The 26,135-nt window shown below is 40.3% G+C and overlaps 1 protein-coding gene across 1 annotated transcript; it reads right to left on the reverse strand.

The window, feature by feature from the left end:
- Positions 1–627: 627 nt before the first annotated feature.
- LOC144248204 (3'-5' RNA helicase YTHDC2-like) lies at positions 628–25,461 on the reverse strand. The gene is made up of 27 exons (XM_077790147.1): positions 25,287–25,461; positions 24,568–24,658; positions 23,999–24,192; positions 22,189–22,388; positions 21,417–21,583; positions 18,880–18,982; positions 17,552–17,708; positions 15,236–15,343; positions 13,995–14,143; positions 13,471–13,606; positions 12,991–13,117; positions 11,968–12,033; positions 11,002–11,186; positions 10,755–10,851; positions 10,591–10,678; positions 10,411–10,491; positions 9,889–9,971; positions 8,862–8,967; positions 8,605–8,724; positions 7,978–8,250; positions 7,358–7,484; positions 6,709–6,914; positions 5,220–5,415; positions 4,003–4,112; positions 2,285–2,574; positions 1,712–1,889; positions 628–912 (listed from the first exon to the last, which is right to left on the reverse strand). Exons 1-27 carry the CDS (start codon positions 25,459–25,461, stop codon positions 868–870), a joined length of 3,858 nt encoding a protein of 1,285 aa, XP_077646273.1. The 3' UTR covers positions 628–867.
- Between the last annotated feature and the right edge of the window lie 674 nt (positions 25,462–26,135).

Raw genomic sequence — 26,135 nt, forward strand, 5'->3', positions numbered from 1 at the left:
TCCCATCAGACTACTTTATCAACCCCAAATCTTCATCCACCTTGTACTCTGCTTGTTCCCGCTGTTTTCCATTCCTTTAATGCCTCAAAAGGCGATCTCCAAGTAACAACTAGATTGACAATAGTTTTATCTCCCGCTCAGGTGACTTCACACAGCTTGTTCCTGACTTTTTTTCCAACCTTTAACACTAAATGCTGTGTCAGGATCAGTAGCAAAATCCTATGATCTAGCCCACAGCAATATACTACAAAGGGCATAGTCTGAAGTAGTAATTCCCTTATTTCTTAACAAAGCTTTCTATGTAGCCAAAACAGTCTCTTCCTCTTTAGATTTATCTCCCATTATCACTAGTTGGTGCCCCACCTGCTTCCAGGTGTGTTGATAGGAGAAAATCAGGTCAGGACTTGCCTGTGGCTTCCACCCGCCACTCTCAGCTGCACCAGCGCCGCCTCCCCCGCCACTCCCCAGCGGGTCAGGGCTGCCAGTCGCTGGGACCCCGCGTGGCTCCAGACCGACCACGCTGCTCAGGCTGCTGCTCCACGCGGTGGGCACCAGCTGTCACTGGTATATACACTGCATCGTGAGGCGGTCGCCACACAAAGCACAGACCACAGGCGGTCTCAGATGGCAACTCTTTATTATCGAACATGACCTTTTATAAACTTTCTAATTGTTTATACTTCTTCTACCCCAACTGTTGGCCACAAAAAATCAACATAACACCACTGGTGAACAGTAACAGTGACTTTAGTTAACTTTCTGAAAATGCTTTATCCAGCTGCAGTTCTCTCCTTATCTTTCTCCAGTTCTTCTCTCAGCCTCCTTGGTAGCAGCCTTGGAGAGAGCTCTTGATCAGCTTCTTGCCTCTCAGCTTCTTTTTGCTCCTTTAGCTAACAGGCCTGCTGTTAGCCCCTTCCACAGTAATTCATCCATGAGGGGCAGGAAACAAGAATAGGGGGCAGGAAGCAGAATAGGATTAAAAAGCCTAGTGATTAATTAGAATTGGTTAAAATCTGACAGACCTTGAGATGACACCAAAATTCATCATCCTAGAGTGTAGCCTACAGCACACTACTCGCATTTCTATATTCGGGAAACATGTTTTCTTCCTTTTACGCTGTCTTAATTTAAAAGCTGAAAGATTCAAGAGGAATTACTACATCCTCCAATGAGTCCATGAAGTTTCCTCTGAATGATCTCCTTCGTGTTACTGCAGTCTACTATTCAAGTATATAGGGACAACTGTCACAGTAATCTCATTAAAAATGTGTGCTTTGTTAAAATAACCATCACAAAAATCAGTCCTAGTAAGGCAGGTAAGACAGAATCAGTATTGATACTGAAAATCTATTATGAATGCAGAAAAAGGCAGAATCCAAAAACTTCAGAAGTATGTATATAATATACTCATTTAGTTGAAAAAAACTTACACGTTTATTAGAACAAGTTTGGGATTTTTTTTAAATCTCATTTTTTCTACTTTGGATAGCTTTACCTCAGCAGTCCATAAATTATTTTTGCTGTATTAAACTAGTGAAACAAGGATATTTAGTCTAGATTTTTAAATTCCAGAAGGAAGTATTATGCAGTGTTACAAATGAAAAGCTACGTTAGATTCCTAATTTATCAGTAAAATACCTAACTGCAGAATGATATCAGCAAGAAATTCTATTATTTTGGAAGAGCAGGGTAGTATGTTAGAGAACTCTACCTTTCCAGACACTGGAGAAGAAGGAGTAGCACAGGGGCTGGAATAGCTACTGCTTTCTGCAGGTTTTACTGAGGACTGAGCTGATCTGTCATCTGAGGATTGTCCGGAGAGCAAAATGTCTTTTTCTTTGTACTTCTTTGGCTGGTGGAGTGCAGGAGAAGAAGATTTCACTGAAACCCTACAAAGGACATACCTTGAGTTTCACAAGCAGTCACTGAACAATTTACATCGACCTGTCCACCTACAGCATGACCACATGTATTACAGCAACTACAACATCTATTAAACCTAACTAAAAACTCATACTGACCATTCATTGCTTTTTAATGCTACTGTTAAACTTCTTCTGCTACTTCTCAAACATCACAATTCATGGACAATATTCCTGACTGCTCTCTCAAACAGCAGCCCCAGGTATGAAATACTTCTCTTTGGGATTACAATGCAGCATACAACAGTATAACACCTTCCAAATGTACTTCCACTGTTTTCACCTATTACTAGCAGAAACTTAAGTGATACTTGTATACATAAACTGCAACCTACAGTAAGCAGAAGACCTCAGCATCTTACTTTTCAGCATGAGAGGAGTCAGACAATTCTGTTTCTGTTGAGCTTTTTCTGCTGCTGGTTGACTTCCATGTAGATGCCAAAGGAAGTTCTTCACAAGTCACAGGCCTTGGTCTCTGGCCAATTCCTGAAGGCTGCTGCAGACCTGCAGACTGTTCTTCAGCACTCAGAACAGCTGTAATTGCTCTTACAGTTGTTTCATCAACCTGAGACCACAGCTTAGAAGGAGCTCGCATACGACGCAGAAACAAGCTGTGCCACTTCTGCCTGAGCTGCAGCAGCATACCAGCAGCCTGCAATGAATTCCAATTCTGTTAAATACTGATGAAAATTAGATCACACAGGTAAGAGAACCCTGTCTTTTCCCTATCAAGCAACACCTGGCATTCCAATATAAAGAGAGCCCAGAATTGAAGGCAAGACTAAGGTCTTGGGGAAGGGGAATAATCCATATTTAAACTATGATGTTAATTTGCTTTCTTTTCCTTGGGTACAAGGTCATTTTGGAAACATTTCATTTAGCTCTGTACTAAACTTAGCTTTGTATTGTAATTCCACAGACTTTTTTTTTCCTTCTTATCTTTCAAGAAAACTCAATCCTTTCATGCTTTATGCCCTTCCTCTCAAATCAGTCTCTACTCATGCACTCTTCAGTATAGTTGATGGAAAAGAGCTCTAAGTGATATTTTTCTTACATTGACACCTGGTCAAATGTGATGACTAAATTCAGAAGACTATTGTCTAATTCTGCTACCAGAAACGCTTCCATTACGATAAATTTTTAAAAATCACTCTTCTGGACATGACTAGGAGAGAGAGTATTATTATTAGAGTTGGTAAAGTTGTGTGTTTCATGACCCATAAACTGCAGCCACAGCTCCTCAATGACATAAAGACTTCTATTTCAAAGAGGATTTGAAATGTATCCTTCCAAAATCTGACAGCAACTTTCTCTCAGCAACTTCAGCTTCAAGTGCTCCTTTTTTGATCTGATTTTGGTTATCCTCTCAGAGAAAGAAGAACACAATATGCCAATGTGACTGTTCTCTCAGCTCCTGTCCAGATTTTAGCTTATCCCAGCTTGTGCTATGGCCTGATGGAGCACCATGCAGGCAGGACAGGAGGCCAGAAGGAGCAGAAGGGCCCTTATGCTGTCACTGTCACCTGCAGCTTGCTGTCCCTTGCAGTCATCATTTTTTGTCTGCCAGTCTCTTCAGAATCTGCTGACTTGTGGAAAGGGACAAAACTGCCAAGCTCAGATATAAAACATCATATTACCCAGAAAGTTTTTGAAACAGACCCAACAGCATCTGGATTGCTGAGGCTTTCCTGCTCCCTTTTGTGAGAGACAGGACACCCACACCAATATGGAGGAAGAGGGATGAGCACTCTCACTGTTGACTTAGGTGACTATTCTCTTTCTTTCTGCTGACAGGTAAAAGAAGAGAAAGGTATGGGTGACAGGTGATCAAACACTGCAACTTGGATTTTGAATACACAAATTCATGCAACAGACAACTCTGTGCCAAAGGGGATTGAAGCCGTTTAATTCTTAATGAGCTTGTGAAGTAAAGGTTAAATCACAGAGTACCTAGTTCGAGAGACCCAAATGGACCATGACATTCTTGGAGAAAATTCTTGGCTACTCAAATGTTACAAAAACCTTTTCACATCTTTTTACAATTCCTCTACATGAAGCAAACCCAGGAGTAATTTCTTACTTCAGGGTCCAGTTTAAGATGGAGCCATTCATCCAGCTTCAGCAGTGCCAGATCAGCAGACGTCCTGTCCTCCATCTCACTGTCGCTGCTATCATTAGATACCCCTCCCCCTGAATTAAAGACAAAAGATTCATCAGAATTTCCATATTTTTTCTACTATTATTTCTATACAAAAACCCGCATACTACTGTATTACCAGCAATATTTTTCCTTCTAAAATTGACTTTAAATGTAAACATTTGTAAAACTACCTCTTCTTTTCTGCAAATACACTGCAAAGTCTTTGCTCCAGATAGCAGCAATCAAGTAGCCAGACCTGCTGAAGGTCCTACTATGTAAAAACGTGGATTGATATGATGTGACCCAACTCATGTACCTTCACCAGTTTTCACAGGCCACTATACAACTTTTGCCTAAAGCTGTTGGCAAAATCACACATGCCTCTATTTCCTAGTAAAACAGCAGATTTAAAGACCCAGTAAGAAAAAAAAAATATGTATGGCTATTAATTAGGATTCTTTATTTTTCTTAAGTGCAATTCAGTCAGCATGAGTACTACTCTAAGGTTCACAGTTTAAAAGCAAGACAGGAAAGCTTTAGAAATAAGTTGGACTTTTAGTCTGATTCAAACTATGACAACTAGAAGCAGTTATTTTTGCTTCCATTCCAACAGGACTCAATTTAAATGAGAAAAAAAGAAGGAAATGTAAATATATTCTCTATTACTTACAGTTAATAGTACAGTTAACTGAAATTAAAAATTATCAGTAGAACATATCTTGAAAATGTATGTGTTAGCTAGAAGCAACATGACTTGTTTGCCATACTGATTGTTTCTAAATTATTCTGTTTGAATAATCTGGTTCAATGATTCAAATAAAGTAGTCTGCAGAAAGAGAACATGCATACTACACTTCTCAGTACCAATACTACAGTTCTCATTAGATATTGTGGCTGCATTCTTTCCTTACAAACTATACTGCAGTTTCTGAGACCCTACGACTGTGTAATTTATGGACTTGAATAGGTAAGGAATCCCAAAATGGAGAGATTTGTTACAGAACCAACAAACTCTTCCTGAATAGCTACAGGAATTATAACAGCGCTGTTTCCAGAATCAGCCAATATATGTATTAAATATTACTGAAAAATAAGCTCTGCATGTCACACGCTGATGTATACCAATGGAAACATCCCAAATCCAGACTCCAGTGTACCTTGAAAGGATGAAGATGCCTGCAAGGCATTACTTTGCAGTCTGGCTGGTCCACAGAAGAGGGCCACGGTGACAGGTGTCACAACAGAGCAGCACCTGATGTTTGCTGTCTTGTGAGCTCTCGTCATTTCATCATATATAAGCCAGTCTGTGGGGAGGGCCTGGATGGCTGCAGCTTGTCCATTTGCTGGGGCAATCTGTGGAAGAGCAGGTAAAACCAGGCTATTGTACCCTCTACCTGTAATTAATGTAAATTTGAACGTATTTCTCATTTTATCCGGAGACACTGTGGGTGCCTCAACCTGGCAGTGCCCAAGGCCAGGCTGGGTGGAGCTCTGAGCAACCTGGACTAGTGGAAGGTGTCCCTGCCCATGGCAGGGGCTGGAATGAGATAAGCTTTAAGGTCCCTTCCAACACAAACCATTCTATGATTCTGTATTTTGAGAATTAAATACATGTACAATTATATACATATAAAAATATACATGCATGTTGCTATCATGCTGACATGGTAGTGTGGAGGAAGGTTTTAGAAAGGCCTTGGGAATCGTAAACAGAGGAAAAAGATACATTTATGTATGCCCCATTGTTTTAGAAAGGCCCTGGAAATGAGAAACTGAGGGAAAAGATACATTTATGTATGCTCCATTGTTTCAGGAAAGTCCTGCTTCAGCATTCCTCTCTAAACCCCCTTTCTCCCCACCCCTGAGCAGTTCCCATTGGACTTGGCCCCTGGGGCGGTTCTGATGTGCCTAAGATGAAAACTGTCTCTATTGTTTAGACCTTAACTCTTAATTCTGCTGTATAAAACTGTATCTGGGCAATAGCCCGGGGCTTTTGGTCCCTGCAACCGTTCAGGCAATACAACCTCTCTGGACAAGCATACCATTGGTCTCTCTTGGTCTCTTTATCTCGAATCCTAACGGCGACTGAGGCAACGCTGCCGCTCGGACCGTGCTGACCCAGCCCTGCCTGGTGAGCCCAGGGCAGCGGGACCGCGGAAAACCCCGGCCCCGAGAGGGGACAGCTAGCCGGAGGGTCCCGGGGGGCCGGGGAGGGACAGGGGACAGCAGCGAGAACCCCCCGAAAGCCGCACATGCACATAAAAAAGTGTGAGAATTCAACCAGATTCATCAATTATCCTACCATGGTAAAACAAAATATGTTGTTTTAAAAAGAAATGTTAAAAATGAGTTTCAGAGAAAAACTTGCTTTTAAGAATAGGGATCATTATATCTTTAAAACAATTTTATAGCAGGGCAGTTTTTTTGCCTTTTTGCCTTTTCCATCTAGAGAAAGGACTAACTGAAACGACAGAAAAATGAATCAACTCCAATTCTATCAGCTGGGTAGAACAGTATTTTCTAAAGCTGTAGTGTTAAATGCCTATACTGCTTTTGAAGTACTGACAAATAGGAAAAGACATTTCTAAAACACGTGACAGATTTTAGTGCCCCTTTTTTTGAACTATGAATTCAAAGTGTCTTTACCTTTTTATATTGAGACTGACCAAGAACAGAGGTAGGATGAAATCGCACTTTCTTCTCCTTTGGTTCCGTCAACACCAGGCTGTCTCTGTCTACATGCACAAGATTGGGATACATCCCAGCCACTAAGGCACCTTTAATTACAGCCCAGTTCTCAGAGTTAGTATTAACATCTCTAATATCAGCTCCTCCTCTGGCTCTCACAAAACCTGACAAATGAAAGAGACAAAACAGTGCCATGTTACCTTGTGTTTGGCTCTCAAAAGGAGTCAGAAACAAAAGGTGAAATAAATGACTTCTTTGTTGCATTTTTCACCACTGCCAACCTTAACAGCACCAAGAAGAAACCATTACACTGAAATCCTTCCTGATAAGGGGTTTCATACTGACACAGAATACCACTATTTTCTACAATATAAAGACATTTCCTATGGGAATAATTCATTAAAACATGAAACGCAGTGGCATGTGGAGATGAAGGTGCTTTCAGTTTGATCAGCCACAATTCCTCATCTGCACCATACCCTGCATGAATGTGTGCATGACAGTGTATTTCAAATTAAGGAAAATTACACCAGTGAACATGATTTTTGTTACAATTTCTATATGCTTGACTTTAAAACAACGTTAAAATTGTTTCCAACTTCTCTACCTGAGGCTCTAAGCTGGCCAAGCACCTGTGTTCTCATTCCTGCAATGATTTCCATTGTGGCTCGGGACAGGAAGTTCTTTTCACAGAAGGCTCTCTCCCAGCCGTCACTGCGTGCCTTCTGCCATGCCTGAAAATGTTTTTACATTTGCCTATTAATTTGAAGGACTTAAACTAAAAACTGCAGGTGTTTTTTTAAAGATTACATTTATGTCAATAAAATGAATGCAAAACCCACTCTAAAAGTTAATGTATCAAACCAGATTATTTTTTCTGTTCAACAATTAGATTCTCTTTATGTGCTCACTCCAGTGATGATTATGTCAAATTAAAACAATAAATAAAGATCATTACATTAAGATCATGATTCAAAGTTCAGTGTAGTAGGATGCAAAGAGGCACATTGTTGAAACATTCGAAATTTTCTAGGGTTTGAAACAAAACATACTACAAAAAGGGTTCCCTCACAAATTTATGAGTCCAGTACACAGGAAAGGCACTAGGCAAAAAGAAAGTCTTCTCTGAGGACTTAATCACAGTCCGCCACTCTACATCCAACTGGTACATCTGCATTTTGCTTGGGTGATGTGCTGTGATTAGTACTCTCTGAAATGAAAGACTACCTGGAAAGCCCTGAGCAGGGCCATGTGGTCACTGAATGTCCCGGCAGCAAAACGCTTCCTGCACAGCACGGCTGCACGCTTTTGGGAGGCCAGCGTGGGCAGCACAAAAGGGTCTTGGCAGGCAAGAGCACAGGCAATGGTCAGAACAGGATCCAGGCACTTCAGAACTACAGCATACAACACCATTTTACCGAGGTGTGGCTCTACAGGTAATTCAGTCAGCTGATAACCAAGCTCAGTGAGATCTTCCCAAGGGTCCAGGGCATCTATGGTCTGTTCATAAACAAACAAACAAACAAATAAAGGAGAGGAGGATGGGTACAGTGGACAAAATCAATTTACAGTGAAAGCAAAAAGGATGTGAATAATGGACTTTAACTAGACTTGTTTCCAAACACTGAAGAAGCAAGTCAGACTATTAACAAGAGACAAGACTTTGAAGCACTCTCTTCCCTTGACATGGAAAAACACATCCCCACACACAAAATGAAAACAGACAACAAGCAAAACTTCAAAACATCCTTAAGTAATTAAAAACAGCTTCAGTACAAACTGAAGTCAGTAAACTGCTACACCACAAATTTGGGATCAAACACAATTACCATCTAAACTTATTCCTTTTCTGACCTTAAGCATATGCACAGCATTTCTCACAGTTACAGCAGGCGGAGGATCAGGAGCTTTCATAAGAAAGTCTACAATTGGACAATTAATTGGAGCCAGAATTTTTGTGTACAAACAGATCTCCTGCAAGGTAAAAGGCAGAACAAAAAAAGATTACCAAGATTTGGAAGCAGCCGCCAAACACATGATTTGTTGCAATTAGTAGTATGGTTTGAGGACATTGCATTTTTTAAAGTTATAGTTTCTAACTGAACATGCACGTGAAGCGGCAGTCTTAGAAGTTCTGGAGATTGAAATTCCAACATATTCTGAAATCGGAGCCTGCTGAAGAGATGAAAGCAGACCCCAGGCTGACAGCGCCCAGCCCTTGAAAATAAAATATGGGAAGTTGTGAAAATGAGGATTTCTTTCTAAAAACAAAACCAAAAGCCAACAAACAGACACAGAAACTCAGAATGGAAAAGAAGAGGCACTACCATGAAGAAAGTGTTGTTAGGTCACATGCAACATGAGAATTTCCTAATCATTAATTATTTTTGAGAGTGTGGCAATTTTTTACTGTAATTTTAACCCAACACTGAGAAATCTGGAGAAAGAAAAACAAGGCTTTTCTAATGTAAAGTGCTGTGGGTTTTTTGCTAACCTAAGACCAGTCCAAATCTCAATCATCCTTTGTTGTAAGGAACCAGTTGCAAACTTTCTTGCTTCCCCTCACATCCCCTAAACAGAAGTTATCCTTGGAGTAAAAGGTAGAATAAAGATGAAGTAACTTGTGAGTGAATGAGGGAGGAATGAGCAAATTCTCTCAGTCATATACATCTATGTGCATACATGCAGCTTAATGCCAATATGATTGATTAAACAGGCATTTGTTGCTACATAAACTTCTGAGCCCTCCCCCACAGTGCTGGGAAGAATATAATCATGGCCTGTTAAGTCATGGATAGCTTGGAGAAAGTGAAATAGGCAGTCCTCTGCCCATAGACATGATGTGAAAACATTGTGACTGCGGGTGCTACGTGGGAGAAAGAGGAAGGAGAACAAATTAATGGGGGGAAAACAACCCAGACCTTTGGAAAATGCCTGAGCATCACTTTTCTACAACTTGGGAGATTATTCCAAGGAAATACATGCTGACGCCTACTCATCTGCAGAGAACCAGTGTTGGCCTCTATGCAACACAACACCGGAATAGGCCAGAAACAATTACTATGTTGTGTGGTTTATTCTAAACATAAAGGACTGTGCATATCTGCAAAATGGGAACCACTATGAGGCATTTATTACCTGCCTTTTCTCTGGATAGCACTGGCTTTTGAAATCCACCCCATTTTTAGCACTGTAGCACAACTCAGTGCATCAAAAGACTTCTAGAAAAACAAAGAAAGGAATACAAACTGAAAACTCAATAGGGTACATGAAATACAAGTTACTAGTTAGTTAGATTACCAACAGGAGTTTTCTAAAAAGTATGAAATAGTAATATATACAGCAGCTTCTGATACAAAGGTACCTTCTCAATTTCAAGTGAATTAATGAGGGTATCTCCTTTCTAGTATCTTAATGCTCCACAAGTTTTGAAATTCAAGATTTTCAAGGTTTTTTAGACGGATAGCTTACAGTATTTGTCTTAAAACAAATTCATGTTGAAGCCTTTCAGAAAGGACTGTTGCCTGACAGGCACTAGCTCTCAGCTAGTAAAAGCTTTTTCTCACTTTACTGTAAAGTAATAAAAAAAAAAAAAAGTTCTCCAAAATTTATACACTGTGTGTTTTAGAATCACACTAGGAAAATTTAAGGCAGTCCTACCTCTTTCACCTTGCCTGAGTCAATGACAAACACCACATCATTGACTGTTATGCTGGTTTCTGCAATATTAGTAGAAAGAATCTGCAAAGAAAAAACCCAAAACCACCAAAACTATAATAACTGCAAAAGCAATGGCAAAATAGGTCATTGTGGCATTGGAAAAAGTCCTCTAATACTTGCAATTTTGCGGATGCCAAAAGGTGGACTTTCAAGCACTTTCTTCTGGTCCAAAGTCTGCATACTTGAATGAAGCACGAAAACTTGGTATCTAATGCAAGACAAAAGGAACATTTTAAGGATCCTTAAAAGAAGCAATGAAAAGCCACAGTAACTAAAGGTTTTACCTGTGAGCATTATCAGAAAATCTCTTGTCATCCAAAACAATGCGGTCCCTCAGGCTCACTATCTCATCATGCCCAGGAAGAAATATTAAAATTGCTCCTAAAAAAGGAAGTGGGTTTGCAAAGTTAAACAGAAAATTCAAATACATGTCGAATAGCACTCAGAAGGTTTTAACATCTGTGGATTGCTGAAAAAAGAGCATGATTATCAGAAGTCAAATCCACAACCACTGGTTAGGTATTTACCTACCTGCATCAGAACTATGACAGATGCTGTGAAGTAAGTGCATTATCAGATCCAGATCCACTTTTTCATCATCAAAACTGTGATGGTAAGCTGTCAGTAGCTCTCTGTCCTCTGCACTAAGGTCACTAGCACTTTTTTGGACCAGGGAACTGGAACTTTCATCCATGTTTCCAAATCCGAATGAAGCGCTGTAACAGGAAAATACACCAGAATCAAGGCTGCCCCTTCGGGTTTGCATTGAGCCATCAACTCAAACTTAGACCGAGACCAACATGACTGTTGGTCTTGAATTCTGATGTTAAAGTATAGCAGAAGGGAATCACCATACTATTACTGTTTACCAATTCCAATGTTAACCCAATGAAGGATGCCACTTTATTTATTAGTGTTAACTTTAGTTTTCTTCAACTTCATTGAAACACAACCATAAGCAAAGTATAAAGATACTTCTCGTTTATCTGTTCAAGTAAAAATATTTGAGAGATACGTCTTCTCCAAAAATTTCCCACTAGCAGAAACTACACTAAAAGAAATTATAGTAGAGATAATCTTTACAAAACACTACCACAAGTATGATAACTGTAAGTTAATCAGAAAATCATTCTTGAATGGCCTAGTGTACACATTACTTCTGCAAATTTTCTTTAATATGCCTATTGCATATAAAAAATATAGATAAAAACACATTACAGATTTGTTTCCAAAATAAGCATGTGAAAAGAAAATGGTACATAGTATAGAATTAGCAAGTTGTGCAAGCATAAACAATATGCTATTGAGTACAAACTTTTTTGCTGTTTATTTTTTGAAATACTCCTATTCTTAAAAAAAGGTATTGCTATTAAGTCCAGATTTTAGAGCATGAAAAGCTAAAACCTGTTCTGATTAGAAGAACACAAATCTCAAATTTCCCATCACAACTCTATGTATATCATATACAATTCATTCTGCAAAACAGTTACAGCTTACCTGTAGGATTCCAACAGATGAACAACCTCTGTCTGTCCAAAGTGCCTAGCCCAGTCCACAGCCATCCTGAAATAGTTGCACAAGTATTTTTATTAGACTTTTCACTTCAAAAGATGCATATGAAGAGCACATCAGGAGAGGCAATTGACATCAGACTTTTGTACCCATTTCTGTATTGACATCAGTACTGTTATTGCTGGATCTGCAACTTCCCATTTGAAAGTGCTTGAATAGGTGTTAACAGCTGACTTTTAGGTGACTACAGTTCTTTACCACAATAGAATGTCAGTTTTACACAGGAGCAAACATGCTCAAGGAAGTGAGGAGGAAGAAGGTGCCATTCCTTTAAAAATGGTGCAGAGATCAGACCTGCCTGTTTGCAGTATCCTTGAAGTCATCTCAAAAAGTCACACCCCAGGCATAACATCTGGCTATTTCATGTCTTTCAGAAGCTGTCCTCACTATGCAGTTCACCCTTTTAACTTTAAATTGCATTTCTTCCCCAAGTTATTCAAATGTTAGTACCAAATATCAGACCCCTGGAATCCTAATTCTTATCATTCCATACTACAATTATTTACTGTACTTCCCTGTTTATATGAAGACATACTCCATGACCACAAAACCTGAGTTTCTACAGATCCACAAATATTTTTACATGCTACAATATATTTAGAAACATAACAGAAAGATCTTCTGATATGTGTAACTCCATGAAAATCGGAATTGCCAAATATTTTGGTTCAATTCAGTAGATTACAGTTGTTCTACTAACCAGTATCTTAAACAAGACCTACTGAAACAAAGTTTATAGCTCACAATCAAGACCATGTAATTAAGAATTCAATTTAGAATTTACAGAAAACAATGTGATTATCAGGAGTTAGAAATTGTTGAGGCTGTCAAAATCTATAGTTCTTACAGCAGTGTGATAAGCTAGCAAATTAATTTAGATGTTAAAGAATTTTCTTCCTCTCTCCTATATTGACAAATAAATCTATCTTTTGGTTTCTCTGTTTTTACCAGCCATTAGATGATTTGCAGTGGATACTTGCTCCCATGCTGATCAACTGTTCTACTTGACTCAAAAAGCCTCTCCCTGAAGAAATCATCAGAGCAGTCGCACCAGTTTCACTGTGCCTATAATCAACTGAGAAATAAAAAAAAAAAAAAAATCCAGCAAACCCAGTAGAAATGTTATTTTTTCATCTAAATATAGTACAAATACTGCTTTCAAATTCCAGCCCAAAGAGAATTTGTTTCCTCACTTTATCTCTGAAGTTAGTTCATATGAATTCTACACTGTTTTAGAAACACACTTCTGTCAATACTTCAAAACAACAACTAACTAAACAACTCATTATTTCTGCTAGCCCTATCATTTTTTCAGTCAGCATCAGAATGCAAAGGTAACACCATTTGAAATTGGAGATAAAAGTAGCCATAAAAATCTAAGTACATCTGAGGTTGCTCTTTTCTTATGCAATAACACATGAAACTTACCACTGACATTTTCAGTTAAAATAAGATTTAACAGCTGAGCAAACGAATCAATATCTTTATGCAACCAGATGTCAGAAAGACAGGAATCCATTTCTTTTACTATCCACGGTTCAAGGCAATTCACATCTTTTTCAGTCTGAAGACAAAAAACAATATTGAAAGCTTCATCTTTTCCAAGAGTTGTCTTTATTCTCATACATTACCCACAAAGAATTGCAATGGTTATTTTTCCCAGCAGCCACAGAACCCAGCACTCAGGTATCAGTTCATGCATTGATTTTGTCATACGCAAGTACGAACACAATGGCAGTCGAGCCATTTGATCTGAGGAAAAGCTGTGTGCAACCACCCGAACTGAAGAGCACACTTCAGCTAGATCCGTTCATCCTCATCAAGTAATCTTTAAAATACGTTAATGTCCTGAAAGACTCGACAGAACTTTAGAAAACAGATTTTAAATGGCTAGTAATACAACACAAATATAAACACCTGTAACATCTCTTCCGACTAAAGAAAAAACTTACCAGTTGATTAAATACTGTGTCACCGCCATCATCCAACCGTTTGTACTCCTCATTTGTCCTTGGAACCGATTTTTGTCTCCGAGATGTCCCTTTGTTAGTGTTATCTTGAGCTGAACACCACTCAGCAAGAGTGTTCTTCGGTTTCTCTTCTAGAATGTGAAGTATTCCCCAAGAAAGTTTTAGAGTCATATTTATTATCCATTGTTTTCTACTAAAAAAGTTAGTCACAGCAGGTTTTACCAAGTTTTACCCATTCAACATCTTTTTTTAGTCTAGAATGCTACTACCAGTCCAACAGAAATGACATGTTTAAGGGTACCCAAAGTGCACTGCACCAGGGCTATAAAAACGAGGTAAAACCCAACACTTTGGTGTTTAACCCCCCAAACCTCCATTATTCCAAACTACTGCATTCAAAGTATCTTCCTTAAGTAATCACCTTCCACACAATCTCAGGCCAGATCTTTTTCCACAAATGGAATTCTGAAGACAAGTGATACAGTCCCTGCATGTAACAACTTACTTTTCTACACTAGTGGAAGAAACATCAGAAAACACCAGTGTCCTAACTGAACTTTTCTGACCCCAGTGATCAGAGATGAGCACTGTGATCAATACCCAGTTAGGACTGGATATTGAATGTTATAGCTTTGGGGTTTGCATTTTTTACTTTTCCTTTAAATAATCACTGGGATCATTACTTTCAGTTGCCAGGAAAACTTCTGAAGCAGTATCTACTTAATCAACTTAAAACCAATGATGTTTAGCTCAAGAGTGTTAACACTTAAAAAAATACATCCATGCCTGAAGAAAGCAGTGAAAAATGTTACTGAAGGGAATACCTTGTCCATTTAGTGCAAGATGTACAAAATCATGCCTGCTTTAATAGCTGCACTTTAATTTGCACCCAAAGGTACAGAGCATCCTATGCTTCTTTAGCATTCATGTGGGCAGAGCCCCCAGTTATATATAACTCTACAGCATAATAATTAGAAAAAAGATTACATTCATCAACTGAGTGAAAACAGAATGCAACCACTGAATCAAAGTGATCTTTTTTCTTTAATTGCATAAACTATTTCCATAATGTAAATATTGACAGCTTAAAGATACTTGCTGTCATCTAAATCACGCTCATTTAATCTCCTGACTCTGGAATTTCAACAGAAAATAATCCTGTTAATTGTTTGTTCAATCAATGATTCTCATTGCCAACCCTTAGAATTAACAAGTCTGCTGACCTTGCTGCTTCTTTTCTTTGTACTTCACCATCTCTTTGTTTGTATACCCAGTGCTTCGTAAAATGTCCTCCAGAAACATCTCTTTAACTTCAAAAGGTCTCCCTTGGACTAAAATAGAAAAAATCCGTAAAAGATCATATATTCACCAGCTTCACTTACAGAATTAATTTTTTAAAAAACTACCTTCACTGGAGTTTATTTTTCTCGAAACTGTACAAAACAAAACATTTCCAAAATCAAATGCCACCTTGTTTCTCCTCAACCTCTTCAATTTTATGAAGTGTTCCAGCAGGAGATGTTCGTAAGATTGACAATTATTAACTACAATTTTTTTTTAAACGAGAAAAAGAAAACAGCTGGTTTTTTTTAGGCTTACAAACAAGAACTTGCCATGTAAGTCTCCCATCTGGATTAAAAATGTAATTAAATAATAAGCAATTAATACAGCTTTTTGCAAGGTTCCACACAGAGACAGTAAATCTTTGTACTGAACTCCTTTCTTTTCATGAGAATCATGTGAGAAGGCAGCCTTATCTCCATGTCCTCTACTAATTCAGCAAAGCTGAGCTTTCTTTACTGAATACTTCTTGACAGATGAGACATCCCAGCGGCCTTTACCTTCTGATAATTTATCCTGATCTCTTTTTCAACAGGACTGTTTTCTAGACCTTATCTGTCGACATTGCAGGATGCTTTTTGCATGAAGATTAAAATCTCTACATTTTGATTTCTTGTTCCTTAACCTGACTCAGGAACACTCAGGATTTTCCTTCAGAAAGAACAATCCACAATTCACATACTTTTAGAAGCTGGTCACAGAGGAAGCCTTCCAACACTGATCACAAACTCTGTGTACTACAGCGATCCACAGCCACAAAATGTGGTTTCTGTGGTCAGGATTTTGTCAGCCGTATTGCTGAAGGAGACTCAAACCTTGTATATTAAATTAACAGACAAAGCCACTTCTTTTAATTCTTAAATTAACAACAAAAAAAAAAAAACAAAAAAAAAACCCCAAAACAACAACAACAAAAAAAAACGGGGAAAAAATATCTTTTGAATTGTTATTGGCCTGTTACATAACCAGCACAAACACTGTGGTAAACTGGAGAGATTGGGAGAGATTGCCAGCAGATTTTCCAACACAAATTGACCGATCTGAAAGAACAGGAAGCTGCAAAAAGACTAAACTGGAAAGTCATACAACAATCATAACTGAGGCACTCCCTTGCAAAAAAAATTCAAAGAACATGAAATCACGTGTAATTTCCAGATTCCTGTCTCCAACAAGCTGCAAACCTTATTCAACTGGGCAGAAATTCAAAACTGAGAACTAAACAATTCCATCTGCAAAAAAAGGAAGGAAAAAAAGGTTTCCTCCTCACAAACATTTGCTAAAATAAACCAGTAAGCAATCCCATTTCCTAAAACCATTGAGATTTTTTTTAAAAAGGCTGACATGCAGAGAGTCTACCTGATTGTCAGATAAAGCATTTCTCTTAAAAGCTACTTTTCAAAACACATTAAAGTTGGACATTACTGTTGAAAAAGTAAGAGGATTGCAAGGTGCCAGAGGAGGTCACCCATGCAGAAAACCTGCAAGCCAGGAGGGTGGGGCAAAAACCGCAAACCCACAAAAACCCGCAATCTCCCACGCATTTACATTTTGGCTTTACTAAAGATCAGTCAAATGAAATTAAACCAGCAAATAATGGTAACTTTTCTTTGCATTTGAATGTAGTCTAACTGCAGGTAACTGAGTCTGCAAACAAACTAAGCAAAACTGGATGTCTTTTCTGAATATTTACCTAGATGAACAACTACTAATTTTCCTTAAATCAGAGAATCATGTGATTCTTTTTTCATGTGAAACCCAATCTGCCTAAGCCTGTATTTCTGAACTGAACTGGTACAGTTATCTGTGTTTTATCCAGTAACCAGTGACAACCTTCACAAAGCCTGAAGAGTAAGATCCTACTGGAATGCACTGATATATATCACACTCATGTAGCTCCTAAGTCCTGTATCAGCATGAAGACAGAACTTCAATAACCTCTTCCTACTTCTTCAATTAAGAGTGGAGGGGGGCAGGATGTACCTGCATTTACAGAACTCCCAGTGACTCAAACACTTCACTTTGAATGAGGTGCAAACAGTCAAGAAACAAGAAACCTGCATACAGAAAGAACAAGGATTCCTGGAATTCTCAGTGTATTAATCATGTGCCTTTACTCAGAATAATTTGCTACAGTTTAGTAAGATCTGTGAGTCTCAGGGCAGGTATACTCAGACTTAAGAGTTAAGATCACGACTTACTATGTATTACTGGGCAGCTTCCAAAATACCTAATAAAGAGATTTGCATCTAGAGCAGCACTAGAGAGAATTAGTTTTAAATTATTCTGGTTTTGCAGCACATCTCTCAGTTTTATTAGCAAGAAGTCGCTGAACCTATCCCTCTCATGTACTTCATCCTGTAACAAAAGGGGAAAAAAAGAGATAAAAAACCATCACAGATTCACAACTTCTAACAAAAACAAACTTCTCTAAAAAAAAATACATGTTTTGGTGGCACATTACAGAGGCCTTAAAATGTGTGAGTCTAGTTTAAGTAATAGGATTTTTTTAAAAAAACTATCCATAAAGAAACAAAAATGCCTCAAAAAGTTTTTGTCAGCGCTGAGTGCATTGCAATGCTGAAGCTGTAAGCACCTTAACTTTAGAGGCTAAAGTGAGTATCTGAAACCTCTCTGGTTTTGTATTTGAAGCCAAATTTCAAGAAAACACCACAAACTACAAATCTTATTTTAATAAATTCTCACTTCACCACTGATAAGCATTTAAAAAAATGTATGACACCACATAATCAGAAAAACAGACAAATTGCTTAGACAAGTCATACACAAAGCCTATAAGTTAAGGTACATAACTGATTAATCATCTTTTTCATTCTTCTGTTTTGATTTATATTATGAATGAAGGAAACAAGGACTCAAAATACAAAGTTCGTAGGCTGACATCAAGAACGTATAAATCATTCTCATGCTTTTTTAACTCTGATAAACAGGCAGGCACCTAAACTTACCTTTTCATCTTCAGTACGTAAGTCTTGCCAAAAACATTCTAGTTCCCTTTACTTATTCAGTTCCATCATAGGAATATTGACATAATCACAAATGAACAATCTGAATAGTTTGCTAGCAATTAGACTCCACATTATCTAGAAAACTCTGGGCAAACAAATGGACTGAAAACCTGTATTGCTAAAACAAATGGTAAGAGAAAATCTGACACAATCACATTGAACCACATCAAGGTAAGCCTCCCTAAGGATTTTCTGCTGACCATGGAAGTTCAGAAATATTTACACTTCTGTCCCTCTCCACTCCTCCTGATTCCACACTTAACCATTGGCATGAAAATAAGATATTTTTACAGGAAAAACGCAAACACACAGAAAAACACCAAACTGCACAAAACATGCATTCTACTCTGAGGACTCAGAAAGTCTTTGAAGTTGATTCAGATTCTACCAAACAAAAACACCTAAAGTGCTCAGCAAATTTCAGTAAAACAAATGAGGACCTCATTTTCCAAAGCAATACATATTGCTCCACCCCACATGAAAGACCACAGGATGCTCACCACAATAACATGGGTCACGGTGGAGAGAGTGCTGTCTCCTGCCATCAGCGTGCCAAGGAGCATGTCATTAGTGCAGAATGTTACCAGCGTCTTTGGAGAAACCCTATGGATCACATCACAGAGACAACTCAGGGGTTTGCACCATTTAAAGCTTTCCATGGATCAAAAATTAAAGCAGCTGCTGACCAGAAGAGAAATTACAGTTCTCTCCTCAAAAGATTCATGCACACCACTTGTTTTTAAACTATGCCTTTTCCCAGACATTTCCTAACAATTTGTAGTGCTTGCGCCTCAAAACTCTGGACAACGTATTAATTGAAAGAATAAGATTCAATATTAATAACTAAGGAAATAAAAGAAAACTGTGAAGAAACCCTGCACGTCATTCATTTTACTAGAAAATTCCATGTGGAAAACCAGGTTCCAATTCCTCAGCCTGTGCTTGGATATAGCCTTTGTACTTGTCTACACGTGGTGGGATGAGCCTGTCTGGACGCCAAGTGCCTACCCAAGCCACTCTATCTGTCCTCTCCACGGGCAAGGGAGAAGAAACATAACAAAAAGACTCCCAGGCCCCAGAGAAAGATAAGGAGAATGTGGGTCTCTCCCACGGGAAAGTGGGCTCTCCACGAGCTTCTCCAATATGGGTCCTTCCCATGGGCTGCAGTTCTCCAGGAACTGCTGCAGCACAGGTCCTTTTCCACAGGGTGCAGTGCTTCAGGAACAGTTTGCTCCAGTGTGGGACCCCACAGGGTCACAATCCTGACAGCAAACCTGCTTCTGTGCGGCTCCCTCCCCGGGGCCGCAGCTTCTGCCAGGAGCCTGTTTCAGCACAGACTTCCCAGAGGATCACAGTCTCCTTCAAGCATCTACCTGCTCCAACACAGAATCCTTCACAGGAGGATCCCTGCTGCACCACAGACCTCCACGGCCTGCTGGGCCACAGCTGCCTCACCATGGGCTGCACCATGGGCTGCTCTGGCACCTGGAGAATCTCCTCCCCTCCTGCACTGACCTTCCTGTGTGCAGAGCTGCTTCTCTCACATGCTTTCACCACTCTTCCTGAACTGCTGCCTCTGTTGTGCAGGTTTTCCTCCCCATTCCCCACTGTCCCAGAGGCACTATCACCATCGCAGATAGGCTCAGCCTTGGCCAGAGGCAGGTCTGTCTTGGCTGGCACCGGCTCTGTCACACACGGGAGAGGCTTCTGGCACGTCCTCACAGAAGCCTCCCCACAGCTCCCAAAGCCTTGCCTTGAAGACACAATTCATTACAGCTAAATCACAGAGGCATCTGCTTGATCCTCTGGTTTTTCAGGAGGTGAAAATACTGAAATGTTACAATTCCATACCTGGGGCACAGTTAGCTGTCCCAATAAAAACAGCAATTCTCACTACTCCCTCTGCTACTGCCATCCTAAAAGAGCTGAAAAGTTCCTCTGTACTGTACTCTACAGCTTTTCTCTGGAAGACAGTTGAGAAAACCTTAAAAATTATGTTTCTGTCTTACTAGAAACACCTCTCAACATCTCCACTCCAAATTTCTTTTGTCCACAGTTCAAAATATTGTTATCTCCCCCTTTCAGTGTTTCCCTGGAGTAATTGTATTGATTTTTCTCAAGCTGGATTTTCTGCACTGCTCCCAGTAATTCTACCATTTTCACCTGACTTTGCTCTTCTTCTGCCAGCATAGTACTTCCATATATTAATCATTCGGCTTATTTGTGACACATCTTCACCAGCTCTTCTAATCTCTTAATATCCTTGTGAGCTTTCATACACATATTTGAATTCTTATTGTGGCTTCATTGTTCAAGTGCATTCATTTTCACCAGCTATGTGTTATCTTTGTTCACTCAAGCAACACAACCTTTAGCCATCTTCTGGTCACTCATATCTCAACTGCTGGCCTTTCCCTGAAATGTCATTTCGCTACACGGTGCAAGATGTAAAAACCCCAAACAATCCATTCATGCTCTGCTTTACAGACAAATTCATCAAGTGATACTGAAACCTCTACTTTTACATCACTTCATGTTTTAAACACAGCAGCTGAAGAAGAATACATTTAATCCAGGCTAGACTGATAAATAATGCTCAGCTTCATCAGTCACATTCCAATTTTTCTGTTTTCCCTTTTATGGCTCCTATCAACTCTCACTACATAACATTTGTTACAGCATGCTGGTTTTCACACCTACCTTCAAAGCTTGCAGACCTTTTGAATCCACACATGTTAAAAGCAGAGAAGAGGGGGAAAAAAAGAAGAAAGTGTAGACTTGATCTGAAAATCAGACAAGGATTTCCATGCAGAAGAAATCAACAGAAAATACCTGAGATTCAGTTCTGTAAGACAGCCTTCTACATGAAACTGCAAAACACAGGAAGAAAGCCATCCTTTTCACTCTTACGTATTCCTTACCTGCAGTAACGTATCCCATCTGTGAGGCTGCAACACAAACATACTGCAGTTTCAATGTACACAAGATTCACAAGACCAACACAAGATCAACCGACACTTAGAAGTACCATTGGTACCTGCTCTCTAACCGGATCTGGTAACCAATTGTCTGGCCAATCTTCTCTCTTCTTTCTGCTGCCACTCTTTCAGCCACTGCAACAGCTGCTAAACGTCTTGGCTGAGTACAAAACACACGACAGGGAGTTCCATTCTTGTAGCAGTCATCAAGGATAAATTGAGGGATCTGTAAAGAAGTGGTTCAAATTTGCTATTTGAGAAAGTCACAGCTTTGTTAGCACAGGGAAACCATTAACTGCATATCAATATTGCACACTGCAAAAGACTTTTCATTACAATTATCACAGCAAGCATATCTGAATCAGCAGAAAGTGAATTTCTAAGTATAACCTATTTAGGTTTTTTTTAAAGAAAAACCTTACAGTGCCTCCCTCCTGCTTCAGAGAAATCTAAAAAAAAAACAAAGCCCTGCAGATAATCTCACATTTTAACACAAAAAATAGATTACTCTGGATACTAAGAACAGAACTAGCCTTAGAAGAAAAAGGGTTATACAAACATCACAGCCACTTTCCCTTCAATATTTTGTATTATTTTAATGAAAAAATGGTATCTACCAGAAAATTGTAAGGAATCATTTTTGCTTCTAGTACCTATCTAGAGGCTTAGTGTTTCAAAAGCAAGAAAATAAATTGGAACAACATTTTCAATCATACAGGAAAAGGAAAGCCTTGAAATAGCATCAAAGTACCCCATATCACAAATTTTACACAACTGGCATTAGTTTAGAATAAATACTGTTATAGTTTTTATTTCATTGAAGCAACATACCTGCGTCGTTTTTCCTGATCCAGTCTCTCCTATAATCAGAACGATTTTATTGTCCTTTATGGTTTGGACAATTTCTTCCTGTTTTTCAAGAACTGGTAGTGACTGCCTGAAGGAATCAAACTCTGATTCCCCTCTTTTCCCTGGGACCTGGGGGATACCATCATTAAGTCGACCACTTGTCTTGTTTACTTCTTTCTTTTCTGTGAAGACAAGTTAAAAGGTCATTTATGCAGACACAGAGGAAGGTCACAAAAACACTGCTCAAAAATTGTACTTAAAAATGTACTTAAAAATTAACATTGATGGCTTTTTATGCATCCCTGTGGGTAAAGTGACAAACCCATCACACATTTAGACGTCATATTTATAGCATGTCCTGCAGTGCTTGCAATAGGTATTTTTCAAAACAGTTATTACTTTCATAGGTATTTTGAAGAAAACCAGACTCTTCCAGAGCATTGCTCCAAGTCAAAAAAGCCTACAAAGAGCAAAAGGAGAAACAAACTAAACCAGAGAATATCAGCCTGGCGTATTTTGGTGGCCTTTGTATCTGCGCCCACATTTCACACCTGCAGTTCCCCCTAGAAATACACACTGACAGAGTTAAACCTTTAAGCTATTCCACACGTTTGCCTGAAATCATACCAATGCAAGCATGCTGTATCAAGAGCCCTGGCCCCCACGCAGCAGTGCGATGTGTTAGAAAGCAGTGCATAAGTAGCCAAAAAACAGGCACATCTTCTGAGGGAGCTACTTCACATCCATCATTGCAAGTGCTACTCTATATTTCGTTGAGAATTATTCTCTGGCAGAATGAAAAGTTTGCTGTAAACTCAGTTATACATATGTAATGCCATTAACAGATTCACATACTAAATTTCAAGCTCTGTTGTACCAAGACAAACGACTAAGAGATCAGGAGAACTAAAAATACATTCTTGAGATGCAGAGAAAGGCAAATATTAGACTGTTCATTAACTTATCCCTTACATTCCTAAGACATTGCATTTCAGTACTTTTATTACAGCTTCCCTCTGGTTCATATAACAATCCTATTAAACAACTAAAACAATTGGAAATAACAGCAAAGAAAGCACGTCAAGAAGAGACACCACGTATCAAAACCATGCAATTAAACAAGGCATACTGGTACAAATGTTTTCTGTTCACTACACCCATCTCTGCACACAGAAACACAGTGCAACTCTTCCACTTGTAGCTGCTAAAGCAATAATTTAGATGAAAACCTTGCTTTTAAAAAGAACCCCAACATTTCGACAGAAGTTTGTCTTTCCGTGAACTCTTCCATATTCAAGAAATCAAGAAGTCTGGACAGTAGTCTCTTAAGGACCAAATCTATTTTGTAGAGATGAAGAAGTAAAAACTGAAATTTTTGATTTATCAAGCACATTAATTTCTATAAGCAGAACAGACAACCTCATTTTCTAATATAGGCATTCTTATGGCATCACAGTAACACTGACTCTTCAACCCCACCTCATAGTTACTTCTGTGAAGCCACATTTCAAAATGTGCTTCCAAAAAGATTTGGCTGGAACTGGCTCAAAGATTCTAAATTAACACAACACAAGGTGGACATCTCAATGTGCATGATACGACTTCCCAAATTCCTCACAGCACCAGTTATAAAAGACCTTAAAAGTAAGGAAAATTAATGCATTTGTTTGAAGGTGTCTGTTAGGACACCAGAGGGGACAGAGCAGGAAGAGGTTTGTTTTGTCACTGGGTTGCAGGTGGTTTCGAGTGGTGTCGATGGACAAGTCCAAATCAGAACACATGCTGAACGTACCAGATTCAACAGCACAGGCACTTCCTCGCTCTGTCCTTGGCAGGAGCTCCGCGCGTTCCTTATTTGTGACGGGAAAGCGCTGAATTAGGCTCCGAACGGCGTGTTTCGTACAGAGAGCCAAGTCACAAGTCATGACTGCGTGTGCCTCTGACACATCCTTCTTCCTTACAGTCAGGTGTTGATTGGCTCCTTTTCTGTCAGGGGGGAGGGAAAACTTATTTTAGGAAAAAGGAACCTACTCTAGGTTAACTTTTATCTGTCAGGGTATGAGATGCTAAGCAAAATCTTTAGAAAAAAAAACAGAAATCACAGTGAGAACCTTTTTTAATGGAGCCATTAAATCCACAAAGTATAAAATCAAGCTGTCCCAAAATGCATGTCACAAGCTTTTCCAAGCATGCATACAGCAATGAACAAAGATGCTCATTTCTGTAGCTACTTTTACACTTTTTTTTCTAATACTATTCCTTGCAACACAGTTGAGGATGTTGAAAACATCAATCAGGTTATCATTAGTCTTGAAATTCTATCATCTGCACCAAAGAACTGAAAACTGTACCCCGACTCACCCTTTGCTTTTAGATACCAGTCCAAGAGACTGACAGAGCCGGTGAACAAATGCTCTTTCAGTACTAGTGAAACTAGAAGGAAATTCCATCTCTAGAATGATAAATAATAATGAAAAGACAGTAACAATGCAACAGGCAGTAATCTTGACAACTCAATGTTACAGAACCACAGAATTGTTAGGATTGGAAGGGAGACCACCCAGTGCAACCCCCCTGCAGGGTCACCTGGAGCAGGTGACAGAGGAACACATCTAGGGTTTGGGATGTTTCCAGAGGGGGAAATTCAATGCTTTCCCTGGGCAGCAGTTTCAGTGCTCTGCCACTCAAAGGAAAGAAGTTCTCCCTCAAGTTCAGGTGGAACTTCTTCTCTTTGAATTTATGGCCATTGCTCCTTGTCCTGTCACCAAAAAGCCTGCACCGCCTTCCTGGGACTCATCTTGGAGATATTCATATGCATTAGTGAGATCCCCTCTCAGTCTCCTCTGGGCCAAACAGGACCAACTCCCACAGCTCTCCTGATGAGAGACCTCCATCTCAGTGGTCTCTGCCGGACCCGCTCTATCAGCTCCCTGTCTCCGTGCTGGGGAGCCCAGAGATGGACACAGCACCCCAGCCGTGCCTGACCAGGGCCGGGCAGAGGGGCAGGATCCCCTCCCTGACCCGCTGCCAGCGCCCTCCCCACACCCGCAGCTGCCCCCGGGCCGGGCCGTGCCGCGCACCCGCCTCGTCCCCGCTCCGGAACCGCTCCAGGGCCAGCTGCGCCGCTATTGCCACCACCTCGTCCACGCCGGCGGCCCCGAGGGGCTCGGCCCGGGCGCGCACCGCGGCGGCGGCAGCCCCGTCCCCCGCAGCCCCGCCGGGCTGCCGCCGCGGGACCCGCCCGTGTCGCGACATGGCCCCGACACGGCCCCGCGCGGCCCCGCACGGCCCCGACACCGCCCGGACCCGGGGCCGCAGCCGCTCGGCCCGAGGGCGCCGCCGGGGCGGGGCGGGGCCGGCTGGAGCCGCCCGCAGCCGAGCCGGCCCCGGCGGGAGGAAATTGGCGCTTGTGCCGCCGCTCGGGGGGCACGGCTGCCCGAGGAGCGCGCTGCGCGTGTGGCTGCGGGCAGAACGCGGCCCTGCTCCCTGTCCCGTCATGAATTACCTGCTTTCATGGCATGGTGTGAAACGGAGCTGTGGCGAGGGTCATCTCGGGCCTCAGCCTCCTCACTCGGTAAAGTGTTGCTTGCCCTGCTTTTCCTGCTGTCCTTGGACTCCACGCTGAAGACACGAGCTAGAAACTTAACCAAATCCACTTGGGCCTGACACAGGCCTCGGTACTGAAGGCTGCTGCTTCGGAAACATCATTAGGTCAGAAGGAGAGTACTTGGAAGAAGAATAAGCTACTACTCCTCAGTTGAAATGGGCAATTAAATAAATAGAAAATAAACACTCACTGTCTGATGTAGCTAGCTGAAAAGTAGCTCTTAAGCGACCTCCAGCAAGGCTTTTACAAAGCTAACTTCAGCATAATTCTGCACTGAGAGATTACACTGGAGCGGAACAATTGATCTGTTCTAAGGTTACTT

This window comes from Lonchura striata, chromosome Z (assembly GCF_046129695.1).
Source record: "Lonchura striata isolate bLonStr1 chromosome Z, bLonStr1.mat, whole genome shotgun sequence".
NCBI classification, from domain to species: domain Eukaryota; kingdom Metazoa; phylum Chordata; class Aves; order Passeriformes; family Estrildidae; genus Lonchura; species Lonchura striata.